At 51.7% G+C, this 23031-nt stretch overlaps 1 protein-coding gene across 4 annotated transcripts; it reads left to right on the forward strand.

The window, feature by feature from the left end:
• The first annotated feature begins 4449 nt into the window (after window positions 1-4449).
• On the forward strand, window positions 4450-13762 carry SLC35C1 (solute carrier family 35 member C1). Of its 4 annotated transcripts, none has more exons than XM_055423916.2 (4): window positions 4450-4574; window positions 4822-5024; window positions 6797-7323; window positions 11114-13762. In XM_055423916.2, the coding sequence occupies exons 3-4, from the start codon at window positions 6828-6830 to the stop codon at window positions 11671-11673; spliced, it is 1056 nt and encodes a 351-aa protein (XP_055279891.2). In that variant the 5' UTR covers window positions 4450-4574; window positions 4822-5024; window positions 6797-6827; the 3' UTR covers window positions 11674-13762. The 4 variants fall into 4 exon arrangements, with proteins under 4 accessions (XP_055279891.2, XP_055279892.2, XP_055279890.2 ...); XM_055423917.2 differs by having other exon boundaries at window positions 4476-4597; XM_055423915.2 differs by lacking the exons at window positions 4450-4574; window positions 4822-5024 and adding an exon at window positions 5031-5215.
• Window positions 13763-23031: the final 9269 nt, after the last annotated feature.

Below are 23031 nucleotides of genomic sequence, written 5' to 3' on the forward strand. Positions count from 1 at the left end.
GTTATGACCAACCTAGATAGCATATTAAAAAGCAGAGACATTACTTTGTCAACAAAGGTCCATCTAGTCAAAGCTATGGTTTTTCCCATGGTCATGTATGGATGTGAGAGTCGGACTGTGAAGAAAGTTGAGCGCCAAAGAATTGATGTTTTTGAACTGTGGTGCTGGAGAAGACTCTTGAGAGTCCCTTGGACTGCAAGGAGATCCAACCAGTCCATCCTAAAGGAGATCAATCCTGGGTGTTCATTGGCAGGACTGATGCTAAAGCTGAAACTCCAATACTTTGGCCACCTCATGTGAAGAGTTGACTCGTTGGAAAAGACCCTGATGCTGGGAGGGATTGAGGGCAGGAAGAGAAGGGGATGACAGAGGATGAGATGGCTGGATGGCATCACTGACTCGATCCACATGAGTTTGGGTGAACTCCAGGAGTTGGTGATGAACAGGGAAGCCTGGTGTGCTGCAATTCATGGGCTCACAAAGAGTAGGACACAACTGAGTGATTGAACTGATAATTGTGTCCCCTCCCTTGCAGCTTAAAACCTAGCACCACCCCACCCCAGGCCTTACTGGAATCTTAGACATGAGTTCCGGCAATAAAGAGTTACCTGCTATAGCTGGGCCTTGCTGTAAGGGTGCACTGACAGGGGTTTATTCATCTCCTGCAATAAAGAGTAGGCAGTGCAGAGCTGGATGGCGGCTCCTCCAAGCTCTAAGGGACTTGGGCAGGCTCTCTCCACGCTTCTGCTCTGCCATCCTTTGCTTTCCTCCTGTCTCTTGTCTCATGGTTACCAGGTGGCTGCTGCCCATCCAGACCACATGTCTGCATTATAGACAGAGACGTAAGAAAAAGAAGCAATATAGACTGCTTATATAAGAAAGCAAAGGCTTCTCCAGAAATTCTCAGCTTATAACTCTTTGGTCAAAAGTATGTCACATGGCCACATCTAGCCGCAAGGAGGTCTGGTGAGTGAGTATTTTTAGGTAGACACATTGACATAGAAATAAAATATGGGTAATGTTAGTAAGAAAGAAGGTTAAGTTAATAGAGGGTGAACCAGGGGTCTGCAAACTACACCAGTGAGCCAATCCAGTCCATGGCCTATTTTTATAAAGTTTTATTGAAACATAGCAGCACCTGTTTGTTACAACGCTACAATAGCAGTGTCGAATAGTTGTGATGAAGACCACAGGGCCCACTGAGTCTAAAATATTTATTCTCTGGTCCTTTACAGAAAAAAGTTCCCAACTCCTGGAGTGGGCAATGAGTACCAGCAAAAGAAAGGCTTTTTTTTTTTTTCCTGGAACACTCCAGAGAACATTTCAGTCGTGAAAAAAGATCGGAACTTTTTTTCTTCTCTGTTTACAGTATTTTACAGTTTAGGACCGATTTTTGTTTTGAATCACACACAGGGTGAGTGAGAAGCCTTTTAAGCGTTTCAGGGCGTAGAAGCAAAGGTCTTAAATCAGACACTCCTAGCGGTGGTGTGACTTCCATTCATTCCGCAAAGAGGTGCTGAGTGGCTGCTGTGGTGTCCTAGAGACACGCAGGATGGATGGATGAAGGGAGAGACGAAAAATGGAGAGAGAGCAAGAGAGACGGCTCACACTCACAATGTCACGCCTGCTTAATTTCGCCCAAAAAGAAAAGTGTTCGTTTCTCGCTTGTGTTCGAATCTTCCACCCCGTGGACTGTAGCCCAACAGGCTCCTCTGTCCGTGGAATTCTCCAGGCAAGAATACTGGAGGGGGTTGTCATTCCCTTCTCCAGGGCATCTTCCCCACCCAGGGATCAAACCCAGGTTTCCTGCATTGCAAGTAGATTCTTTACTGTCTGAGCCCCCAGGGAAGCCCCAATTTTGTCTAGAGACTACACATATATCTGAGGAGAAAGGCATATAGACTATGGTCAGTATGTGGGTAAAGGCCTAATTGCTGTAACAAAGAGATCCCTTCATAACAACATCAGGGTTACAGGATGTAAGTTGATCCCCCACCCGAGAACAGTCCCAGAGCAGTCAGGGCAGGTTGGCAGGTGGCTCCACTCCACACAATCAGAAACCCTGGCTCCTTCCATCATCCTTCTCCAACAGACTGTAAAAATTGACCTCACGTCCATGGTAACAGCTGGGTGATAGGTACATTTAGGTCTCGGGTTACGGGAAGAGGAGGAGAGAACACGGAGGAGCGCCTACCTAACATTTTAAGGCCGAGACTTGGAACATGAAACACCTCACTTCCATTCCCGATCCACAAAGTCACGTGGTGGTTCACCTACCCACAGGGGAGCCTGGGAAATGTGCCCTCTGGCTAGGCAACCATACAATTATCGTGGACAAATGGGAAATGAATTTTGGTGGAAAATTAGTAATGTCCACCACATACAACAGGCTCAGGAGTCCTTGCTGAACTCAGGCTTGAGTCAGTCAATACCAGTGTGTTCCCAGGAGCACTCAGGCCCTCCTGGTACCAATCCACTGCACCCCCATCCCTGGGAGGTTAGTTCTGTTCACCCTGTCTGGTAGGTATTATCTCCTTCTGACATCATTAGTGGCTCCCAGTCAAGGTTAAGAAAATAGGACCACACCCATAAATGGTCCAACTGCCATATTAATGACCTTATGACCTGCCTCATACCAAGTTCACACCCTGGATAATTATTCTTGACAAAAGGTAAAACGTCACCCTTTATAAATGGATTAAACAATTCAGTTCAGTTCAGTTCAGTTCAGTCACTCAGTCGTGTCTGACTCTTTGCGACCCCATGAATCACAGCACACCAGGCCTCCCTGTCCATCACCAACTCCCGGAGTTCACTCAAACTCATGTCCATCGAGCTGGTGATGCCATCCAGCCATCTCATTCTCTGTCGTCCCTGTCTCTTCCCGCCCCCAATCCCTCCCAGCATATGAGTCTTTTCCAGTGAGTCAACTCGTCGCATGAGGTGGCCAAAGTATTGGAGTTTCAGTTTTAGCAGCAGTCCTTCCAATGAACACCCAGGATTGATCTCCTCTAGAATGGACTGGTTGGATCTCCTTGCTGCTGCTGCTGCTGCGTCATTTCAGTCGTGTCCGACTCTGTGTGACCCCATAGACAGAAGCCCACCAGGGTCCCCAGTCCCTGGGATTCTCCAGGCAAGAACATTGGAGTGGGTTGCCATTTCCTTCTCCAATGTGTGAAAGTGAAAAGTGAAAGTGAAGTCGCTCAGTCGTGTCCGACCCTTAGCGACCCCACGGACTGCAGCCTACCAGGCTCCTCCATCCATGGGATTTTCTAGGCAAGAGTACTGGAGTGGCTTGCCATTAACATTCCTTAAAAACAACTCAAAAGCAGTTTGTGCAAAGTGCACAGCTCCTAAGGTCTTAGATCTCTAAGAAACATCCCCACTGCTCCTTTCCCTATGAAAAGCTAAAAGGATTGGGATCTGTGAGACTTACAATACTGGCCTATCACAATCTTAATCAAGGGAGTGCCGATAATGGTGGAATTTCAGATACAGCATATGGGGAGGGATTGGACAAAAGGATATGCCTTGGTCTCCTGGCCCCTGGAGAGCCCAGACTGTGCCCCAAATATCCAGTATAGACTGTCCCTGGGTCTCTCTCGGTGAAGTGCATTGGGCCTATATAGAGCATGTATTTCTGCCCTAGGGGATCCAAGTGACAGCACATTCATCAGATAAATTAATTCCTGTTAACCTGCCATGTACAGATGTGAGAGTTGGACTATAATGAAAGCTGAGCGCCAAAGAATCAATATTTTTGAACTGTGGTGTTGGAGAAGACTCTTGAGAGTCTCTTGGACTGCAAGGAGATCCAACCAGTCCATCCTAAAGAAAATCAGTCCTGAATATTCATTGAAAGGACTGACGCTGAAGCTGAAATTCCAATAATTTGACCACCTGATGCAAAGAACTGATTCATTGGAAAAGACCCTGATGCTGGGAAAGATTGAAGGTGGGAGGAGAAGGGGATGACAGAGGATGAGATGGTTGGATGACATCACCAACTCAATGGACATGAGTTTGAGTAGGCTCTGGGAGTTGGTGATGGACAGGGAAGCCTGGCGTGGTGCAGTCCATGGGGTTGCAAAGAGTCGGACAGGACTGAGCAACTGAAGTGAACCTGCCAAGCTGAAGGGCCCTTCCAGGAAACCACGGCCTCTCAGAGACAAGCTTGCCCTGTGTGTCACTAAAGTATTTGTCATAGTGAAATATCAGGTCTAAGAGAGAAGAGCAGGTTTAGGGGTTGCTCTTCACAAACTGAAACCCACACCCTTTAATGTTTGATCCTGGAGTGAGACTCTCCAAGTCAGAGGACCAGCTCAGTCCCTTTAAGGGTTTCCTTCCTCCAAAGGGTAATTTGATCCCCAAAGTGACAAGGTGATCAAATGGTATCCTCCACCTAGAGACCTGCCCACAACTGGGAAGCAGGAAGTCCCATTTCAGGAGGAAGAGGGCAGGCCTGGGGCAGAGCTCACCTTGGGGATCTGCACTGGCTGGGGCTATTGGTCGGTGCTTATTCCATTGCAACCCCTCCAGTTCCCATAGCCTGCCATGGACTCTTTGAAACTCTGGTGAGGGTTTATGCAGTTAGCAAGTAAGACTCTAAATGTACTCCATAGGTTTTACCTTTTTATTATGGAAATTTTCAAATGTACATAGAAGTAAAGAGACTCTTGTATCCTCCATGTACCCAAGCCTAACTTCAACAATTGCCTGTCTCATTTTATCTGTCAACCTTTGGGGTTTTCTTGTGGGGAAGCGGGGTGGTCTTGAGAATTCTAAGTATTTTCAAGTAAATCTCAGACTTCTCATTCACAGATCAAAACGGACTAATCAAATGGTGTTTGAAATATTACAAACAAATAGCAGTCCTTACTTTCAACCATATCAGCTAGGAGGTTGAGACCCACTGGCAAAGTCCAGCCTCCTAGTTTTAAGGACGGTAACTCTGGAGAAGTGAGCTACCCAACCTTAGTGGCTGGAGCGGGAACCAGGAAGAAGTCGGTCCTCCCGGCTGCGTGGTGAGTGATGGCCCAGGCTGGCGACCATTTTCCAGGCTCCGTCCCTGGGAGGAGGAGGGGGACCCTCCACTAACTGCCTGACTGCCGGCGGGAAGAATCTCGGCTGTTCCCCCAAAGCATTTCTGGAAGCACAGGCCGGGTGCCCGGCGGCGGGTCACAATGCAGCGGGGTACTGGGACCTTCAAGCCGCGGTAACTGGAGTGGTGGGGGAACCCGGGCGGGACACCCGGGTCTGGGGTGGCCTTGGAAAGAGAAGGAGGCCTGCTCTCACGGCCGGCGGGATAACTCGCAGCCAAGATTAGGCTGCGGCCGACCCAGTTCCACGTGGGGAGCTGGCTGGCGAGGCTGGCGCGGCGCCCGCGCCCGGGGCTGGGAGCAGGAAGCAATCTCCCGCGGGCGCGGCCCGGGGCGCGGCGCGGCAGGTGCAGCGCCAGGCGGCGAGGGCAGGCGGCCGGTGCAGAGGTGAGCGCCGGCGTCTTCTCGCGGCCCGGGACCGCCAGCCCCGGGCGCGAGCTTGCGGCTGGGTCCCGCCTGGGCAGGGGGGCTTTCTGGGAGGGGGAGTGGGGTGCTGCCTTGAGGGTCGGATCGGGCCACCCGGAGGGCCTCGAATCTGGGGTGGGGGCGTTGCTGGCGGTGGGTTTCAGGCTGGGGAGAGGGCTGGAGGCTGTGAAAGTAGGGAGAAGGAGGCCATTGCAGCAAGGTTTCGGAAGTGTGAGCGCGGCGAGGTGGAGGGATGCGGCGGGGCCACGGTTCCCTGGACTCCGGGGGAGTGGGTGGCGCCAGGGCTCCGGGGACGCGGTCCCGCCCGGATGAGGGGCAAGATGGCCCTGCAGATGAGCGGAGTCGGAGGGAGTTAAGCCTCTCGAGGGAGGGAGGGAGCAGGCAGGGAGGGCTTGCTGGAAGGGGGCCGAGGCTCTAGCACCCACAGGCCCCTTCCGCGGCTACCGAGATCCAACGCCCAGCACCGCCAGCTGCGGGCGGGGAGCGCCCACGGGCTGCCAGGACTCGGAAAGCCATTTCTCCGAGGCTGTGGCTTTAAGGGCGATATCGGGCGCGCGGGCTCTTTAAGGAGGGTGTAGGGGCGTGTCAGGAAATGAGTCCTGGTCCCGCCTCCCCGGGGGCGGGGCCTCGGATGTCTGGAGGCTTCGGGGCCGAGTGGAAGCCTGGAGCCTGGGAAGACCGCGCGCCGTGGGCTTATACCGGCCCGGTCCACTGCGGGTCCGGAGAAGCGGGCCCTGAGCGCCCCTGACCTCGCCTGCATTCTCTTTGCATCCCCCCCCGCAGAGCCTCCTTTCAGCTCCTTGCATGCCTCCCCCTTCTTGCCCTGCAAACCTTTTCTCTCCGGTAGGAGCCCGTGTCTCTCTGCGCCTCCTCCTCACGCCGTCCCCCGCCCTTGTGAAGCCCCTTCGCCCTGCGTTTCTCCTGCTCCCCCTTTCTCCTTCCTTTCCTCCCCTCCCCCACTTACCACTGGTTTCCTCCCTACTCGGTTCCAGCCCCTTCTCCCCTGACTTGTCATTTCTGTCCAGCCTTAGCCCATCGGGCACCTTTCCCCTGTCTTGTCTGATGAGCCCCCTGAGGGTGGGAGCAGGTGGTGGAGCTCACCCCAAAGCAGAACCTCTCCATCCGAGAGAAGAGTGGGAGGCCTCCAGGCCACCCGCCATGTGACAGTTGAGGACTTCAGCTTGCAGAAAGCAGATGTGAGCTCGTTGCCCTGTGCTCCGGGAAATCAGTCTGGCTGTGAGCTGACCCATCTCCTCTGCTACCATGAACAGGGCCTCTCTGAAGCGGTCAAAAATCCTGCACATGGCACTGATGGGGACTTCCGACCCCTCCGGAGAGGCAGAGGCCAGCCAGGAGAAGCCCTTTGTGCTACGGGCACTGCAGATCGCCCTGGTCGTCTCTCTCTACTGGGTCACATCCATCTCCATGGTGTTCCTTAACAAGTACCTGCTGGATAGCCCCTCCCTGCGGCTGGACACCCCCATCTTCGTCACCTTTTACCAGTGCCTGGTGACCGTGCTGCTGTGCAAGGGCCTCAGCTCACTGGCCACCTGCTGCCCTGGTACCGTGGACTTCCCCACCCTGCACCTGGACCTCAAGGTGGCCCGCAGCATCCTGCCCCTCTCGGTGGTCTTCGTTGGCATGATCACCTTCAATAACCTCTGCCTCAAGTATGTGGGTGTGGCCTTCTACAACGTGGGCCGCTCACTCACCACCGTCTTCAACGTGCTGCTCTCCTCCCTGCTGCTCAAGCAGACCACCTCCTTCTATGCCGTGCTCGCCTGCAGCGCCATCATCGGTGAGTGGCCAGCCAGGGACGCAGGGAGTGGGCGCGGGGGTCTGGGGGCGGGGAGGGACGGGGGAGGGCGGGAGCTGAAACCCTGAAGAATAACCCTGTCAAACATCTTTGGGCTTTATCTGCCCCGGCTCCCGTGTTTTGACCATCATATGAGGAAGAGTCTGGGGTCCAGAGAGGGCAAGTAACTTTCCGGAGGTCACCCAGCAAGCTAGGGGCCCAATCCGGGCCCTTCAAACAAGATGGGATTACAATCTATACTTCACACAGGGAAAACCAAGGCACAGAGAGGTTAAGTGAGTTGTCAAAGATCACACAGCTAGTAAGTGCTAGAGGTGGGATCTGATCTCAAGCAATCTGGCTCCTTACACTTGACCACTGTACTCAATTGCCTCTGAAATTGTGTCCTAACTTGTCATCCAGTGCGCTTTCTAGAGGACATTGCATCTTTTAATAAATAGATGTATACCATCATCCTCTGATCTTGCAGGCTTACAATAATGCCTGAGACAGTGGCAAGAGATATACTTTGAGATAACTGCTGTCTTCACAGACTTGACCCTCAGAAAATAAAAATTACTAATGGGGACATTGTGTTAATTATTTGCATCTCCTATGTTCCCCAGAGGTTCCCTGAATGGTATTATCATCACCATGACCGACTATAAACACACAAGGAAACTGACACCAGAGAAGTTAAGTCACTTACAGGGCCCCACAGCTAGGAAGTATCCAGCCTGGGATGGATACTCAAACTGGCTGGCCCCCCGGGCCTGTGTTTCTAATCACTCTGCTCTGTTCTTGTCCCCTAGAGCAGTGGCCCCCAGCCTTTTCGGCTCCAGGGACCAGTTTCCTGGAAGACAGTTTTTCCACGGACTTCGGGGTGGGGGGATGGTTTCGGGATAATTCATGCCCATTACATTTATTGCACATTTTATTTCTAATCTAATGCTCCTGTTGATCTGACAGGACGGTTTGGTCCATGGCCTGGAGGTTGGGGACCCTGCCCTAGAGGTTAGAACTGTGCCATCTAGTTCAGTAGCCACTGACCAGATGTGTCTGTTTCCATTCAAATTCAATGAAATTTTTAAAATTCAGTTACTCAGTTGTGACCTGATTCTGTAGCCACATTTCGAGTGCTCAGTCACCATGTGTGGCCAATGGCTGCTGTACTGGACGACACAGATGGTAGATCATTTCCATCATCACAGAGTGTTTCATTGCAGCCCGTTAGGTAGGAGCAACCCCAGCTTCCAACCCGCTCAGAGTCCTCCTGAGGCTCAGTCTCCAGGAACGGAATCTTTCTTTGAACCGGTTCTTCCTGGTTCTGCAGACTTCATCTTGGTTGACCTACATCGTCTTGGTTAGTACCTGAGTCCCCAGGCTGAGTTGCACCAGTGGTGGGGAGGAGCGCATCCCATGCCACCTGTCCTAGAAAATGTGTTCCTCATTGAGCCACTGTGGACCTAGGCCTGCCCAGGCTCAGTTCAAGGTGGGAGAGAGAAGGGCAGAGTTTGGAGTGAGGGCCGCTGCCAAGACCCCTGGCAGATCCGTCTCAGCAGCTCCCATTTCCTCCCCCAGGGAGCTGGTAGGCCTCACTTAGACAAATGCCCCGCCCGGGGATCTCCACTTCAGCCCTGCTGACTTTATGGAGTGGGGGGTGTGGGGGGAGAGGGAGGAACTTACTGATTGGCGAATTTGCATGCAGGCCGGTGAAGTCTTTAGGGAAGCTAGGCCCAAGTCCGGAAAGTAATCAGAGTAGTGGATGGTGAGACAGCTTCTGGGAAAGTGCGTTCACTGGTTGTCTGCTGGGACAGGCGCCCAGGAGGTAGTGCTGTCTGCTGGCCCAGCGCCTGTCCGCAGTGTTGCCCTACCCCCTCCACCCCACCCACCCCTGTTCCTCCTTGTGGGGACGTGGGTCTCAGGTGACTCTCCAGGCCCCCTCCTCCTCCCTTCCTTGGACAGTATCATTCAGTACTCTCTCTTGGCTGAGATTCCCTCTGGGGTCTGGAATCTTAAAAGGGGCAGTCCCTCTTCTGGACTCCAAAGGTAACCGGCAGGGACCCTCTGGCTGTGCCCCCAGAACCAAGCTGGGGGTACCTGTTTGCAAAGGTTCTGCCAAGAAAGAGAACACTGCCAGCAAGTGCTTATGGACCAGTCTTGTCTCCTGTGATCCTCACAACCACCTCCAGAACAACCTACGTGCATTCACTCAGCAGATATTACTCACTGGCCAAGCATGTGCCCAGAGCTCTGGGGATGCAAATTCTGAAAAGGCAGATGCAGCTCCCACGCTCCTGGAGGGCATGGGGTTGATGCCTAGCCGTCAGGGAGTTATGCCATGACTCAGACATAAAAGGTGCTGCAGAAACCCTGGCAGGGGTGGAGAGGGGGAGAGAGAAGAGTGGGGAGGGAGGGTTCTAAGCTGGCGTTCCAGAGGAAGTACTAGATGGATGTAAGGAAGAAGTGAGGAGAGAACATTCTCGGCAGGAGAAAAAACACGCGTTTCTGCGTGGCTGGGCCCGAGCAGGCTGTACCCGTGAGGCTGCCCAAGTTAAGTGAGCCTGGACTGTTTCCCAAGGGCTGTGGAGATGCCCAGAGAGGCTTTAAGCCAGGACAGGACCTGAGCAGATCTGTCCTGTAGGAAGATCATGCTGGCTGCAAGGTAGAGAGTAGATTGATTGGAGTGGGAAGGTCAAGAACATGAACCCAGATGTCTACAGCAGAAGGACATGGGAGCTCAGAGAATTTAAGTAGACTTTCCATGGGCCACCCAGCCTTTAAGTGACAGAGCCCAGTTGGAGTCCAGATCTCTCTGACACCAAAGCCATGTGGTGGGAGATACAATGGATGTAAGATTTTGGCCCCTGCCTTCTGGGAAAGTGGGGTCTAAGCTAGAGAGACTGTACTGTCCCCATGGGCAGGTGCCTGGCAGCCCAGGGCAGGCAAGGGTCTTGAAGGAAAGCACAGGCAGGAAGAAGCCAGAAGAGTCCTGGGTGCTGGGGGAACCAGGAGAGAGGCTGGAGAGGCTGGCTTTGACCTTGAAGAATGAGTGGAATCTCCCAAGAAGGAGAGCGTTTCTGGTTCAGAAAATGATCAAGGGTGCTGAACCCTGGTGTGAGAAGCAGGGAGAGGAGAGTGGCAACCCGGGGTGATCATGGCACGGAGATGGGGTTCGGGGGCCTGGGGAGCCCAGCGTGCCAATCTGAGGGTGGGCAGTGGGGTACCGAGGAGGCTCCAAGGGTAGGAGGTGTCACAAAATTAGAGTCTCAGCAAGAGTAAGCAGCCCAAGAGACCTCGGGCCATGAGTGCTTCTTACCTCGGCAAACTCCCATCTCACAGACCGGGAGGCTAAGTGAGGCTCCAAGACCTCAAGCCACTCGCCCAGGGTCACCTCCACCACTAGCTCAACCTTCAGAACCCATTTCACACGTTGCTTTTGAGGGGGCCCCAGGCCAGCCCAATCGTCTGGTTACAGGGCTCTCACAGCACCCTGTCCTGTTTTATGGACCTCATTACAATTGTAATTAAAGAAGTAATTGGGAAAGGAATCATTTTAATGGCTCTCTCCTCTGCCAGAACGCGAGTCCCATGAGGAAGGGTTCCTATCCTGGACTAACTCCCCCGGCCCTTGGGCGGTGCTTTGTGTGTAGTGGAGACTTTGCACACCTTTCTTGCAGGAAGGGCCGGGAGGATGGAATGGTGAGATCAGCGTGACACAGTCTGTAAACGCGGGCGGCAAAATTCTGTGTCCTTCCTCCTCCCCATGCTCGTTCCCCTTGCCCCGCTGCAGGTGGCTTCTGGCTCGGAGTGGACCAGGAGGGTGCGGAGGGCACCCTGTCTTGGACGGGGACCCTCTTCGGCGTGCTCGCCAGCCTCTGCGTCTCGCTCAACGCCATCTACACCAAGAAGGTGCTCCCAGCGGTGGACGGCAGCATCTGGCGTCTGACCTTCTACAACAACGCCAACGCCTGCGTCCTCTTCCTGCCCCTGCTTTTGGTGCTGGGGGAGCTCCGGGCCCTCTTCACCTTCCCCCAGCTGGGCAGCGCCCACTTCTGGGGTATGATGACACTGGGCGGCCTGTTTGGCTTCGCCATCGGCTATGTGACGGGACTGCAGATCAAGTTCACCAGTCCCCTGACCCACAACGTGTCCGGCACAGCCAAAGCCTGTGCCCAGACGGTGCTGGCCGTCCTCTACTACGAGGAAGCCAAGAGCTTTCTCTGGTGGACAAGCAACATGATGGTGCTGGGGGGCTCCTCTGCTTATACCTGGGTCAGGGGTCAGGAGATGAAGAAGACGCAGGAGGAGCCCCACCCCAGGGAGAACGAGAAGAACAACATGGAGGTGTGAGCCTCTCCAGAGACCTAGGCATGGCCCAGCCCCCGGGGAGCACGCCCCTGAATGCAGTGAAGGTGTCTCTCTGGACCTGGAGACTGTGGCCTTACAGACATGACGGGAATCTGGTGGTTGAAATGGAGCCGGTATTTGCCAGTGACGTCAGAAAGTTGCCAAACCCGTCTCAACCCCCTTTCCTAGCTCCAGGGTTTTGTCCTCCCATAGAGAGGAGGGACGCCCCCGTGAGAAGAGCCAGTTAGGTTCTCTGGAGGAGTGCCAGCTTGCAGGGTGTAGGACAGGGGCACGTGCCGAAGACTGTGCCCCCTTCCAGGGCCTTCTACCTCCACACGACCTTTGAGGTTGGGAACAGGCCACAACCTTGAAGGGACAGCATTGGCAAAGCCAGCCAGTCTTCACTAACACTCAGGGGAGCTGGGGCTGTGACCCCCACCAGAGGCTTAGGGTTTGAGAAACCTCACCTCTCTGTGTCCTGGGCAGGTAGCATAGCTTTGACCCAACCCCCCACCCACCCCAAACCAGCCTTCTTTTGGAGGAGAGCATGGGCTGGGCTGAGGGAGGAAATGGACAAACGTTCCGTCTTCTCTGTGATGAGACCAGCAGGTGCCATGAAAGGGGGGAAAGGTCGGCAGTACCCAAGCCTGGTCCTGGCACCCACAAGGGCTGCTGGGAAGTGGCCCGGGGATGGGCTGCACCCTGGGAGAGCTCCCTGTCCCAGCCATCTGCACCCCAAGTTTCCACTGTTTGAACGTGGTATGTCCTTCACAGGCTCAGCAGGGTCAGTGACACTCTCCCCCGTCCCCAGCACCAGTTTTCCCCACCTCACTGCCCTAAGGGGCAGCTGCCACCTGGCACAACTACCTGGCTCAGGGAACAGCCTCCCAGAAGTGGAGCCAGGGAACCACTTTGGCTTCTGCGAACTATGCCTCCCCAGGAGGTGCTGAGGGAGCAAGGGTCAGCTCAGAGCTTTCTACCTCAGCTGCGCCAGGCCCCTTCAGGATACGGTTCCTGCAGGGCTGGGGTGGTAACCTGACCTAGATGAAAGCATTCAGCTAACAATTGCAAACATCCCTGAGTTTAAGGCTGAAAGAATCTTCCCTTCCGCTCATCCCCACCTTCCAGGCCTCAGGGTGGCTCTCATGACTCCTGTCCCTTCTGTTGGGTGTGTCATTCCACCCAGCTTTTGGGGGGTAACTCCTGATGTTTCTCAGTCCCTGCAGCAAAAGGCTGGGAGAGTGGGTCTTCTCACCACCCCTCTCTTCCAGTCCCTCCACCACCCCAGGTGGTTTCTAATGAAGTTGGTGGGACTTGATGCCCTGGACTGTGTGCGATTTAATTAAAAATTGGACTAAAACATCTTGTGTGTGTGGAGTGAGAAGGGACAGTGAGAGTCTGGACGGGACCTGTGAACAAAGGCCCAACCCTTGCCCATCGGCAAGCCCGGGTTCTAGCACAACAGTCCTCCTCAGAACCTATTCTCCCTCCAGGCCAGGAGTTGATCCAAAGACCAAAACTGCTTCCAGACCTCTTTTCCTATTGGTAATTGTTGCCACTTTTTGGGTACTTGCCAGAGGCAAGACACTGCTGAGTGCTCTGTTCCATCATTCATTTCTACAATGCTCCCCAACACGCCTTGAGGTGGGCGCCATCACGCATTCCCCCGTTTTACAGATGAGGACATTGAGGCTCGGGAAGGAGCATAGGAAGGAAGAGGCAGCAGTAGGAGCCAGACAGAGGTCTCTGCCTTCAGAGCACAGCTACCTAACCACAGTGCCCTTAAGTATACCCAGCTACCTAACCACAGTGCCCTTAAGTATACCCAGCATTTTTTGAGCATTTACTGTATGCCAGGCAATAGTGGTAGGACGTGCTGGTATGAGGACCCAAGTCTGCTTCAAGGGACAAGACTACAAACACATCAAGGCTTCCATAACAGATGCAGAATTGCCCTGAAATCTCAGAAGATGGAGAGACCATGTCTTCACAAGGGCCAGGGTGTTTGAATATTACTGGGCAAGCAGGGGCTCCAGGAGCAGGGGTAGACGGACCAGGAAACGAGATTAAGCTGCGGAAAGAGTACATGGGGAGTGGTGAGAGGTTTTGTTTGGTGGAGGGTGGGGGTGTATAGAAAAGAAGAGTGGGTCACGGTGTGAACAGCCTTGAATGCAGTGGTCCATCTGGTCTTGATTCTAATCAATTTCAAAGCCATCACCAGGTCCCTTAAACAGAGAAGGGACATAATTGTTTCTGCACCCTCTGTATAGTCAGAAGATTGAGACATTTTTCATGTTATTAGTCCTTTCTTGAACAAGATTTAAGAAAAATCTAAATAGTTTAAAAAAAATTCAGGCAGCCTCAATTCACAGGACACGACTGAACAGCCTACTGTCCAAGACCTCCACACAGAAAAGCATAAAGATGTTCGGTGTCTGAGGATGGATTCACATCCACATGCAGCAGAACACCCCAGTTTTGATGCACATGAAGCCCGGAGAACAACCAGAGCCAGTCTTCCAGCATCCCAGATTCCCACAGTCAGCGCCACCGCCCCCAGCTCATCTCTATGGTATTTAAAGGAGCCAGGGCCGCCCCCAGGAATGTTTCGCCTGCAAGAAGCGAAGGAAGTGTGCCTTCCCTGGCAAGTCCACAGTTCCCCTTCTCTTTGGTTCCCCCCACCACCACCTTTTTTTGTTTTTAACAGTCTTGTTTGTAACAAAATAAGATCACTTTTTCCCTTTGATTCCAGTGGTAACAGATTGCTAAGGGGATAATGTACATATCAAGAAGGAGTGTATCTCCAAAATTTCCTCTAAGAAAAGGCCAGGAAGGCTTAAAGAGAACCATATACATGTCATATATACACATCTGACATCAACAAAGATACCCTGAAATAGTGGGAATACAACTTGGAAAAAAAAAAAAAACCTCAAAAAATATTTTAATATGCCCCCAAAAAACAAGCATAGAATAGTCTGGTACAAAAAGGCAGAGATGTGGAAGTCAAGCTGCCTAGAAAAAAAAAAAGAAAATTGGTGGGTGAAACGGAAAATTTAGGAACAGGAAGCTGATTCAACACTGACACACACTTTTCCAGAATGCATCACTCTTTACTGCTGTTTTTGCAGAACACTTGATCAGAAGTCTGGAGACCTGGTTCCACGTCTTAGAAGCTAGGGGGCCTCAGACAAGTCTCCTAACCTTTTCCAGGTCTCACTTTTCTTGAGATATGGGGATAATCCTTGTCCATCCTGCCATACAAAATTGTTGTGAATTGATGCTCAGCATCATTCTGAAAATACGGTGAGTTATTGTTCTTACCCGGAGAAGGCAATAGCAACCCACTCCAGTACTCATGCCTGGAAAATCCCATGGATGGAGGAGTCTGGTAGGCTGCAGTCCATGGGGTCACTAGGAGTCAGACACGACTGAGCGACTTCACTTTCACTTTTTACTTTCATGCATTGGAGAAGGAAATGGCAACCCACTCCAGTGTTCTTGCCTGGAGAATCCCAGGGATGGGGGAGCCTGGTGGGCTGCCGTCTATGGGGTGGCACAGAGTCGGACATGACTGAAGCGACTTAGCAGCAGCAGCAGCAGCATTGTTCTTATCAACAAACGGCAACCTCTTTGAGTGATAACTATGCACCAGGTGCCAGGGAGACAAACAGTGGACAAGACCCTAGAAACAAGTAAACAATCAAATAAGGACTTCCTGGTGGTCCAGTGGTTAAGAATCTGCCTTTCAATGCAGGGGATGTGGGTTCGATCCCTGGCCAAGGAACTAAGATTCCCGCATGCTGCAGAGCGACCACAGAGCCCATGTGACACAACTAAAGAGTCTGTGCGCTGCAATGAAAGATCCCTCGTGATGCAACAAAGATCTCGAGCGCTACAAGTAAGACCTGATGCAGCCAGATAAATGAATAAATATTTTTAAAGAAACATAAATACAGCATGTTTAGGAAAATGAAGAAAACAAAGAAGCCAAAATGGAGAATATTAGAGGGGAACTTTCTCTAGATAAAAAAGTCAGAGAAGCCCTCTCTCTGATCACATTTAACCTCACCCAAATGATGGGAAGCAGCAGCTGTAGGAAGAGCTAGAGAAAGGGTGGACCAGGCAGAAGTCACAGTTCAGGCGAAAGCCCTGAGGAGAGAAGAGCTGAGTGTGGTCCAGAACCAGAGAGAGGTAAGCTGGGGAGGGGGCAGTGGGTGGTGGGGAGCAAACAAGCAGAGTTGAAGAACCAGCTATTACCAGGGGACAAAAATCCCCAGAAACAGGAAGGGCAAAAGAGACAGATTTGGCAACTTTCTGACATTACTGGGGACACTGGCTCCTTTTGGTCCCACTTACCCTGGGGTGGAAAGAGAGGAGGTCAGAGGCCAAGTTCCAGTCAGGGAGCACCTGCTGCCCACAGCAAGGAGGTTAGAGTTTTTCTCAGTTCCCTGGGGAAGCCGCCAGGAGCGCCATGACTGGTTTACTTCTTAAGAAGATTCTCCCTAGCTGTTTATGTCTTTAAAGAGCTCCTCTAGTCGGAGAAGGCAATGGCAAGCCACTCCAGTACTCTTGCCTAGAAAATCCCATGGATGGAGGAGCCTGGTAGGCTGCAGTCCGTGGGGTCACTAAGGGTCAGACACGACTGAGTGACCTCACTTTCACTTTCACACATTGGAGAAGGAAATGGCAACCCACTCCAATGTTCTTGCCTGGAGAATCCCAAGGACGGGGGAGCCTGGTGGGCTTCCATTTGTGGGGTCACACAGAGTCGGACATGACTGAAGTGACTTAGCAGCAGCAGTGAGAAGAATGAATTAGATAAATCACTTACCCTCTCAGATCCTTTTCCCATATGAAAGAAAAGAAAGTTGTTCTAATGAAGAGATTGGACAAGACCCTTGAAGGCGAGAGGAGAAGGGGATGACAGAGGATGAAATGGTCGGATGGCACCACCAACATGATCAACATGAGTTTGAGCAAGCTCCAGGAGTTGGTGATGGACAGGGAGGCCTGGCGTGCTGCAGTCCATGGGCTCGCAAAGAGCGACAAAGGAGTGCCTGAGAGAAGAGATAACGTGACGGTTTAAGGAGTTGACGTAGATGAAATCTGGTTACCAGATGAGGAAGCCGAGACCCCCGTAAGGTCACAGGATTAGCCTGAGACACCAAGGACAAACTAGAGTGTGGCGCTCCGCCCTTCGGGCCCCTCATCTGATGACCCCATAGCGGCCTCACTGGACACAGGCCCTGCCCCCACCGAAAACCTCGGCTCCTGCGAGAGGGCTAAATTTAGGACCTGGAACCAGCTAAAATGAGGACGCCAGAGCCTGCTGCGCTGAAACAGCTGGCCCAGGTGTGCTGGGAGCTTAGATGAAGGCAGGCTCGGGGAGGGGGGAGGGGGTGGTGACTAGTGTGAGTGTGACTGCAGGGTATTGCTCAGCCCTGGTGGGGAATGTATAACCATAGAGCTGGGAGCAAGTTTGAATCAGCCCTAGATCTCACAGACAAGCCTGAGGCTCAGAATGTGTGACTGACTTGCCCAAAACTGCAGTGCGATGGGGCAGGATCCAGACCCCTTCCCTCAGGCCAGTGCCCTTTCTGCTAAGCATCATCGATCGCCACTTTTTAAAAATAGTGACAGTCACCGTGACTATTACTATTGCTAGTATTTGTTAGATACTCACCACATGCCAGGCGCTATTCTAAGCGTATTATCCATTAACATCTGACACCCATTGACCCATATTAACATCTGCAATAGGTACTGTTTTTTTTTTTTTAAGATGTGGAACTTTTTTTTTGATGTGGACAATTTTTAAAATCTTTATTGAATTTGCTACAATATTGCTTCTGTTATATGTTTTGTTTTTTTGGTCAGGAGGCATATAGGATCTTAGCTCCCCAACCAGGGATCAGACCCACACCTTCTGTGTTGAAAGGCGAAGTCTTAACCGGGACGCCAGGGAAGCCCCTGAAGCAGGTACTATTAACAGCCCCCTTTCACAGATGAGGGAACTGAGGCCCAGAGAAGTTAGTATCCTGCCCCAAATCACAGAGCTGGGTGACTTCTCTGTACAATGAGACTGAAAACACAGAGGGACGTGGGCCAAACCATATATGACAATAGAACTCTGACCCACAGCTTTGGCAGCAGTCAGCCCTGGACACTAAACCGGTACCTCCAGTGACCTGAGTCCAGAAGAGTCAGGATTTGGGCAATGACAGCCTATTTCCCTATTTTTGATAACCCACTCCCTACTTCCAACTAAGGACCAAGCAATCACACATGATCCCCTCTCGCTTCTAATGAGCCCACCTCCACCTTTCCGATCAGTTTACTAGCCTCCTGAAGCGTTCCCTTTTCTCTAGAAAGCCTTCCCACTCCTCTGCCTGCCTTTGAATCTTTGCCACACTACAAGTGATGGTGGCTTACTCCCCTGCTTTCGCAAGTTCAGAATAGATAGGCTGCTTGTTCTCATGTGGGTGGCCTCTGTCTACTTCTGTAACTCCCACTCACCGTCAGCTTTCTGTCCAGGCACAGACTGGCTTGGGAAGGAGGAAATAGTCTCAGGGGAGCCCCAGGCAGGTGGAAGGATTTGGAAGGAGCCTGTGTGGTGAGGGTGGGGGCTGGGTAGGGGCAGCTGCATTTCTACCAGGTCTGCAGTCTGGCTCCCAGGCTGCTCTGTTGCCCCAGAAGGATTATATGATTCTCCATCCAGCTAGCGAGCCTTTCTCTGCTTCCCCCCAGGTCACCATCCTCAGGGTCCCTGCCTTGCCTCACTTTTCATCCCCTAGTCCTTACTGAGTGCACTATATGCAAGCCAGAACTAGTCTCTTTCCATCTTCATTCCAGGCACCCCGTGAGGCAGGATCATCTTTCCGCTGCTTTTGAGATGCACTGGTCTTTAGTTCTGTGTCCAAAGTCATCCCAATCCCCGACCCTCCATAACTTAGTTTCCTTGCCTATAACAAGGGGAAGGAGGCTAGATTAGATCAGTTCCTCTAGGAAATTTGGGGAGCCCCCTTAAAGCAGAAGGGAGAACCAAGTGGACCCCCAGCCTGCGCTCCAGGGCAGCCTCAGTTTCACCCGTTTACATACCAAGGATGCAATTTAGATTTAGTTATGCTCAAACAGTAAAGAATCTGCCCACAATGTGGGAGACCTGGGTTCGATCCCTGAGTCAGGAAGATCCCCTGGAGAAGGGCATGGCAATCCACTCTAATTTTTTGCCTGGAGAATTCCATGGACAGAGGAGCCCAGCAGGCTATAGTCCATGGGGTCACAGAGTCAGACACGACTGAGCATCTAACACTATGGTCCACGATGCTAACGAGGGGGTAGGGGGCCTTCTGCATATTGCCCTACTAAAGAGGAGAGTGAAAAGGTTGGCTTGAAGCTCAACATTCAGAAAACAAAGATCATGGCATCTGGTCCCATCACTTCATGGGAAATAGATGGAAAAACAGTGGAAATAGTGTCAGACTTTATTTTGGGGGGCTCAACATTCAGAAAACAAAGATCATGGCATCTGGTCCCATCACTTCATGGGAAATAGATGGAAAAACAGTGGAAATAGTGTCAGACTTTATTTTGGGGGGCTCCAAAATCACTGCAGATGCTGATTGCAGCCATGAAATTAAAAGACGCTTACTCCTTGGAAGGAAAGTTATGACCAACCTTGATAGTATATTAAAAAGCAGAGACATTACTTTGCCAACAAAGGTCCGTCTAGTCAAGGCTATGGTTTTTCCCGTGGTCATGTATGGATGTGAGAGTTGGACTGTGAAGAAAGCTGATCGCCGAAGAATTGATGCTTTTGAACTGTGGTGCTGGAGAAGACTCTTGAGAGTCCCTTGGACTGCAAGGAGATCCAACCAGTCCATTCTAAAGGAGATCAATCCTGGGTGTTCATTGGAAGGACTGATGCTAAAGCTGAAACTGCAATACTTTGGCCACCTCATGCGACGAGTTGACTCACTGGAAAAGACTCTGATGCTAGGAAAGGTTGGGGGCGGGAGGAGAAGGGGACGACCAAGAATGAGATGGCTGGATGGCATCACCGACTCTGTGGACATGAGTTTGAGTGAACTCCGGGAGTTGGTGATGGACAGGGAGGCCTGGCGTGCTGTGATTCATGGGGTCGCGGAGAGTCAGACATGACTGAGCGACTGAAATGAACTGAACTGAAGACTTCAGCAGACAACATGAGAACACTGTGGCACATACAGTATTTTTTGGACCTAGTACCAATCCCTGCTTCTTTGTCTTTGCTGCCATTGCCATAATTTTGATCCTTTTTCTTCTGAAACTTGCAGAGGATAAAGAAGGCACTAAATCTTGATGAGTAAAAATGAATCATGGTAATCCCAGTCTCCTTGTCTGTTATTAGTTAAAATGTAATTGACTAAGAAGACATGAAAAGTCTATGAGTGGCTAGTCCACTACTGGAAACCTTTCCTAACTCTTCAGAAGAGACACAAAGCAGGAATGTTCCTGCTCTGGCCTCTTGAGATTTCCTCAGCAAGATGGCTGGAGCTCTGGCAGCCATTTGGAATCATGGGAAGAGTTATTTTTAGGAAGTCTAGCCTACACACCATCAGAGTGGAAAGATGGAGAGAACCTGGGTCTTTGGTGACATCACCGAGTGTTGGAATTAAGAAACTCGGGCACAATTTAAGCCTCTTTCAGTGGGCTTTCCCTTTGTAGCCAGAAGCATTTTAGCTGGCTTAGATCTCCTTTTCTGTTTTGTGGTTAACATGGTCCTGTCCTAAGCCTTAAGCACCCATGACTAGAACAATGGGATGATGTAGCCCATCTGGGGCTTGAATTGAATTTCTCATCCTACAGCATGTGTCAGAGCATGCTCCTGGGCACCTGTCTGGTTCCAAACCTCCCAGCAACCCTTCTCTCTTCTTTCCACTCTGCACTGTGATCCCTGGCCTGCTCCTAGCCTCTCCTCTCCCCATGACTTTCCTCCTTCCCCTTGTACCAAGTTGGACTCCGCTCTTGAACCTCCACCCTCCCTTGTCTCCTGGACTTTCCGGTTGCTCTGTGTGACCACCAGCCCCATCCAGCCGGATCCCCAACTCTTGCCCTAATACCTGCTCACGCAGACCCAGGGTGTCCTGCCCCCTCCCCAGAAAAGAAAATGAGACCCCGAGAACCCACACCCGACATAACCTTTAACAGACCCTGATTCAAAGCAGGGTCACTTTACATGGAGTCTCAAATAGAAAGAAATGACTTAAAACGGTAGTCAATTCAACCACCACCTGCAGTGAGCCCATGGATCCTGGAGCCAGCCAATCTATCCAACAAAGCTTGAGCTTTGGAATAGCATTGTGGTCATGGAGCTGAACCCGAACCCAAACCATATCTCCCCAATCTCAGCTCTCGGCTCCCATGAAACTTGGTGGGATGGGGGTCAACAGAGACAATCAGACTTCCAGCTCTGTCCTAGAACCTGAGTTGGACTTTGCTAGAAGGTGAGGGGGCATAAAAAGAACATGAAGGCTGTCACCTTCTTCAGAGGCCACGCAAGCAACAGACAATGGGGAGAAGCCAGGGGATGAGTCAACAGGGATTAGTGAAGCCAACAGCAGACTGGGGGCCAGTGAACCCAGCAAAGGGCCCCAAATTCCTAATTTCCAAAACTAGTTTGCCCCTCTGACCATCAGTTTTCAACTTCTAGGCCACTGGACCTAAGTCAAAATCCCAGCTGCTATCTGTGGGCTGGGCATCTTTACTTGGGCAGGATAACATCTCTGCAAACTTAGTTTCCTGTCCACTTACCAGCTGTGTGGCCATAGGCAATATGACTTGATGTCCCTGAACTTCTAATAAGGAGAATAAGGATGACAATAATTCCCACTCCAGAGGGCGACGCGGGGACTGGATGGGATAATGCAGGTTGCGTACTTAGCATGTTGTCTGCTACATGAACAGCAGCTGCGATTATTAGGTGGAAGCTCACAGCAGAGAGAATTACAGGACTTTGTCCCTTCTGCCACACAGGCCCATGGATTCAGCTCTTGAGACCTGCCCAGAGCCACCTGCTGGGTGGGAAAGAGCTGCCCTGGCCGGAGCTGGAGCTGCCAGGACTCTCCATCCCTACCACCTTCATCTGCTAAATGGGTCTCTGCTCCTCCCTTCCCACTGCAATCACAGGGAAGGTGAACCCTCATTTATCACAGGAGTGAACTCCCCATAAAAACGGCAATGAAGCCCACCAGTCACACAGGAGGGAGGCGAGCTGGACAGGAATTGTGGTGGAATGGAGGGCTTCCCAGGTGGTGCAAGTGGTAAAGAACCGCCTGCCAATGCAGGAGACCCAAGAGATGTGAACTTGATCCCTGAGTCGGGAAGATCCCCTGGAGGAGGGCACTGCAACCCACTCCTGTATTCTTGCCTGGGAACCCCATGGACAGAGGAACCTGGTGGGCTACTACAGTCCACAGGGTTGCAAAGAGCCGGACAGGACTGAGTGACTTAGCATGCACACACAGTTTCACAAAGGGGAGCCATGACAGAGTTCTTTTCCAGAAATCTGGGCCTATATGTTTGCTGCTTGGGATATGGATCTATATTGCTAGGACTTCCACTTCGGCAAGAGGAGCTGGAAATCTGAGTCTCTACCTGCCATCTCCTGATTTGTTTAAACAGTGACTCAGGTTTACAAAACACTGCGTAGGCTGTGTGGCACGTACACCGACCAGATTCAGCCTCGGGCCACCATTTCATGTCCTCTTTTGCGGAATATAACGTCTTATTCTTCCTTTTTAAAAAATATTCACTTATTTATTTGGTTTCACTGGCTCCCAGTCCCGGCATGCTAGATCTTTAGTTGTGACGTGGGAACTCTTAGTTTCAGCCTGTGATGGAACCCGACCATCTAGTTTCCTGACCAGGGATGGAACCCAGGCCCCCTGCGTTGACAACATGAAGTTTTACCCACTGGACCACCAGGGAAGACCCAGAATCTAACTTCTTTGGTGGCCTTGTCATATCTGTGGAAACTTAAGTAGGACACAGAAGTGAAAGGAAATTCGCTCAATCGTGTCTGACTCTTTGCAACCCCATGGACTATACAGTCCATGGAATTCTCCAGGACAGAGTGGGTAGCCTTTCCCTTCTCCAGGGAATCTTCCCAACCCAGGGATCAAACCCAGGTGTCTCGCTTTGCAGGTAGATTCTTTATTAGCTGAGCCACAAGGGAAGCCGTAGGACACAGAACCAGGGGGCAAAGGTGGCAGGATCTCTATGAAGCAGGGCTGATGGGGACTGTCACTCTGGAAGGTGCCAGCTAAAAGTGCCCTTCTTTTGCTACCTCCCCAGAAGAGAAACTTCCTGCAGGGAGTC

This window comes from Moschus berezovskii, chromosome 14 (assembly GCF_049115385.1).
Source record: "Moschus berezovskii isolate FMDL1 chromosome 14, NW_MosBer_1.0, whole genome shotgun sequence".
Lineage (NCBI taxonomy): Eukaryota > Metazoa > Chordata > Mammalia > Artiodactyla > Moschidae > Moschus > Moschus berezovskii.

What these genes read in the sequence shown, in the direction of transcription:
- SLC35C1 (XM_055423915.2), top strand. Translation starts at nt 5,184, where the DNA reads ATGCAGCGGGGTACTGGGACCTTCAAGCCGCG. An exon ending in ACTGGGACCTTCAAGCCGCG is followed by an intron (nt 5,216 to 6,796) that starts GTAACTGGAGTG and finishes TACCATGAACAG; the next exon opens with GGCCTCTCTGAAGCGGTCAA. An exon ending in CGCCTGCAGCGCCATCATCG is followed by an intron (nt 7,324 to 11,113) that starts GTGAGTGGCCAG and finishes GCCCCGCTGCAG; the next exon opens with GTGGCTTCTGGCTCGGAGTG.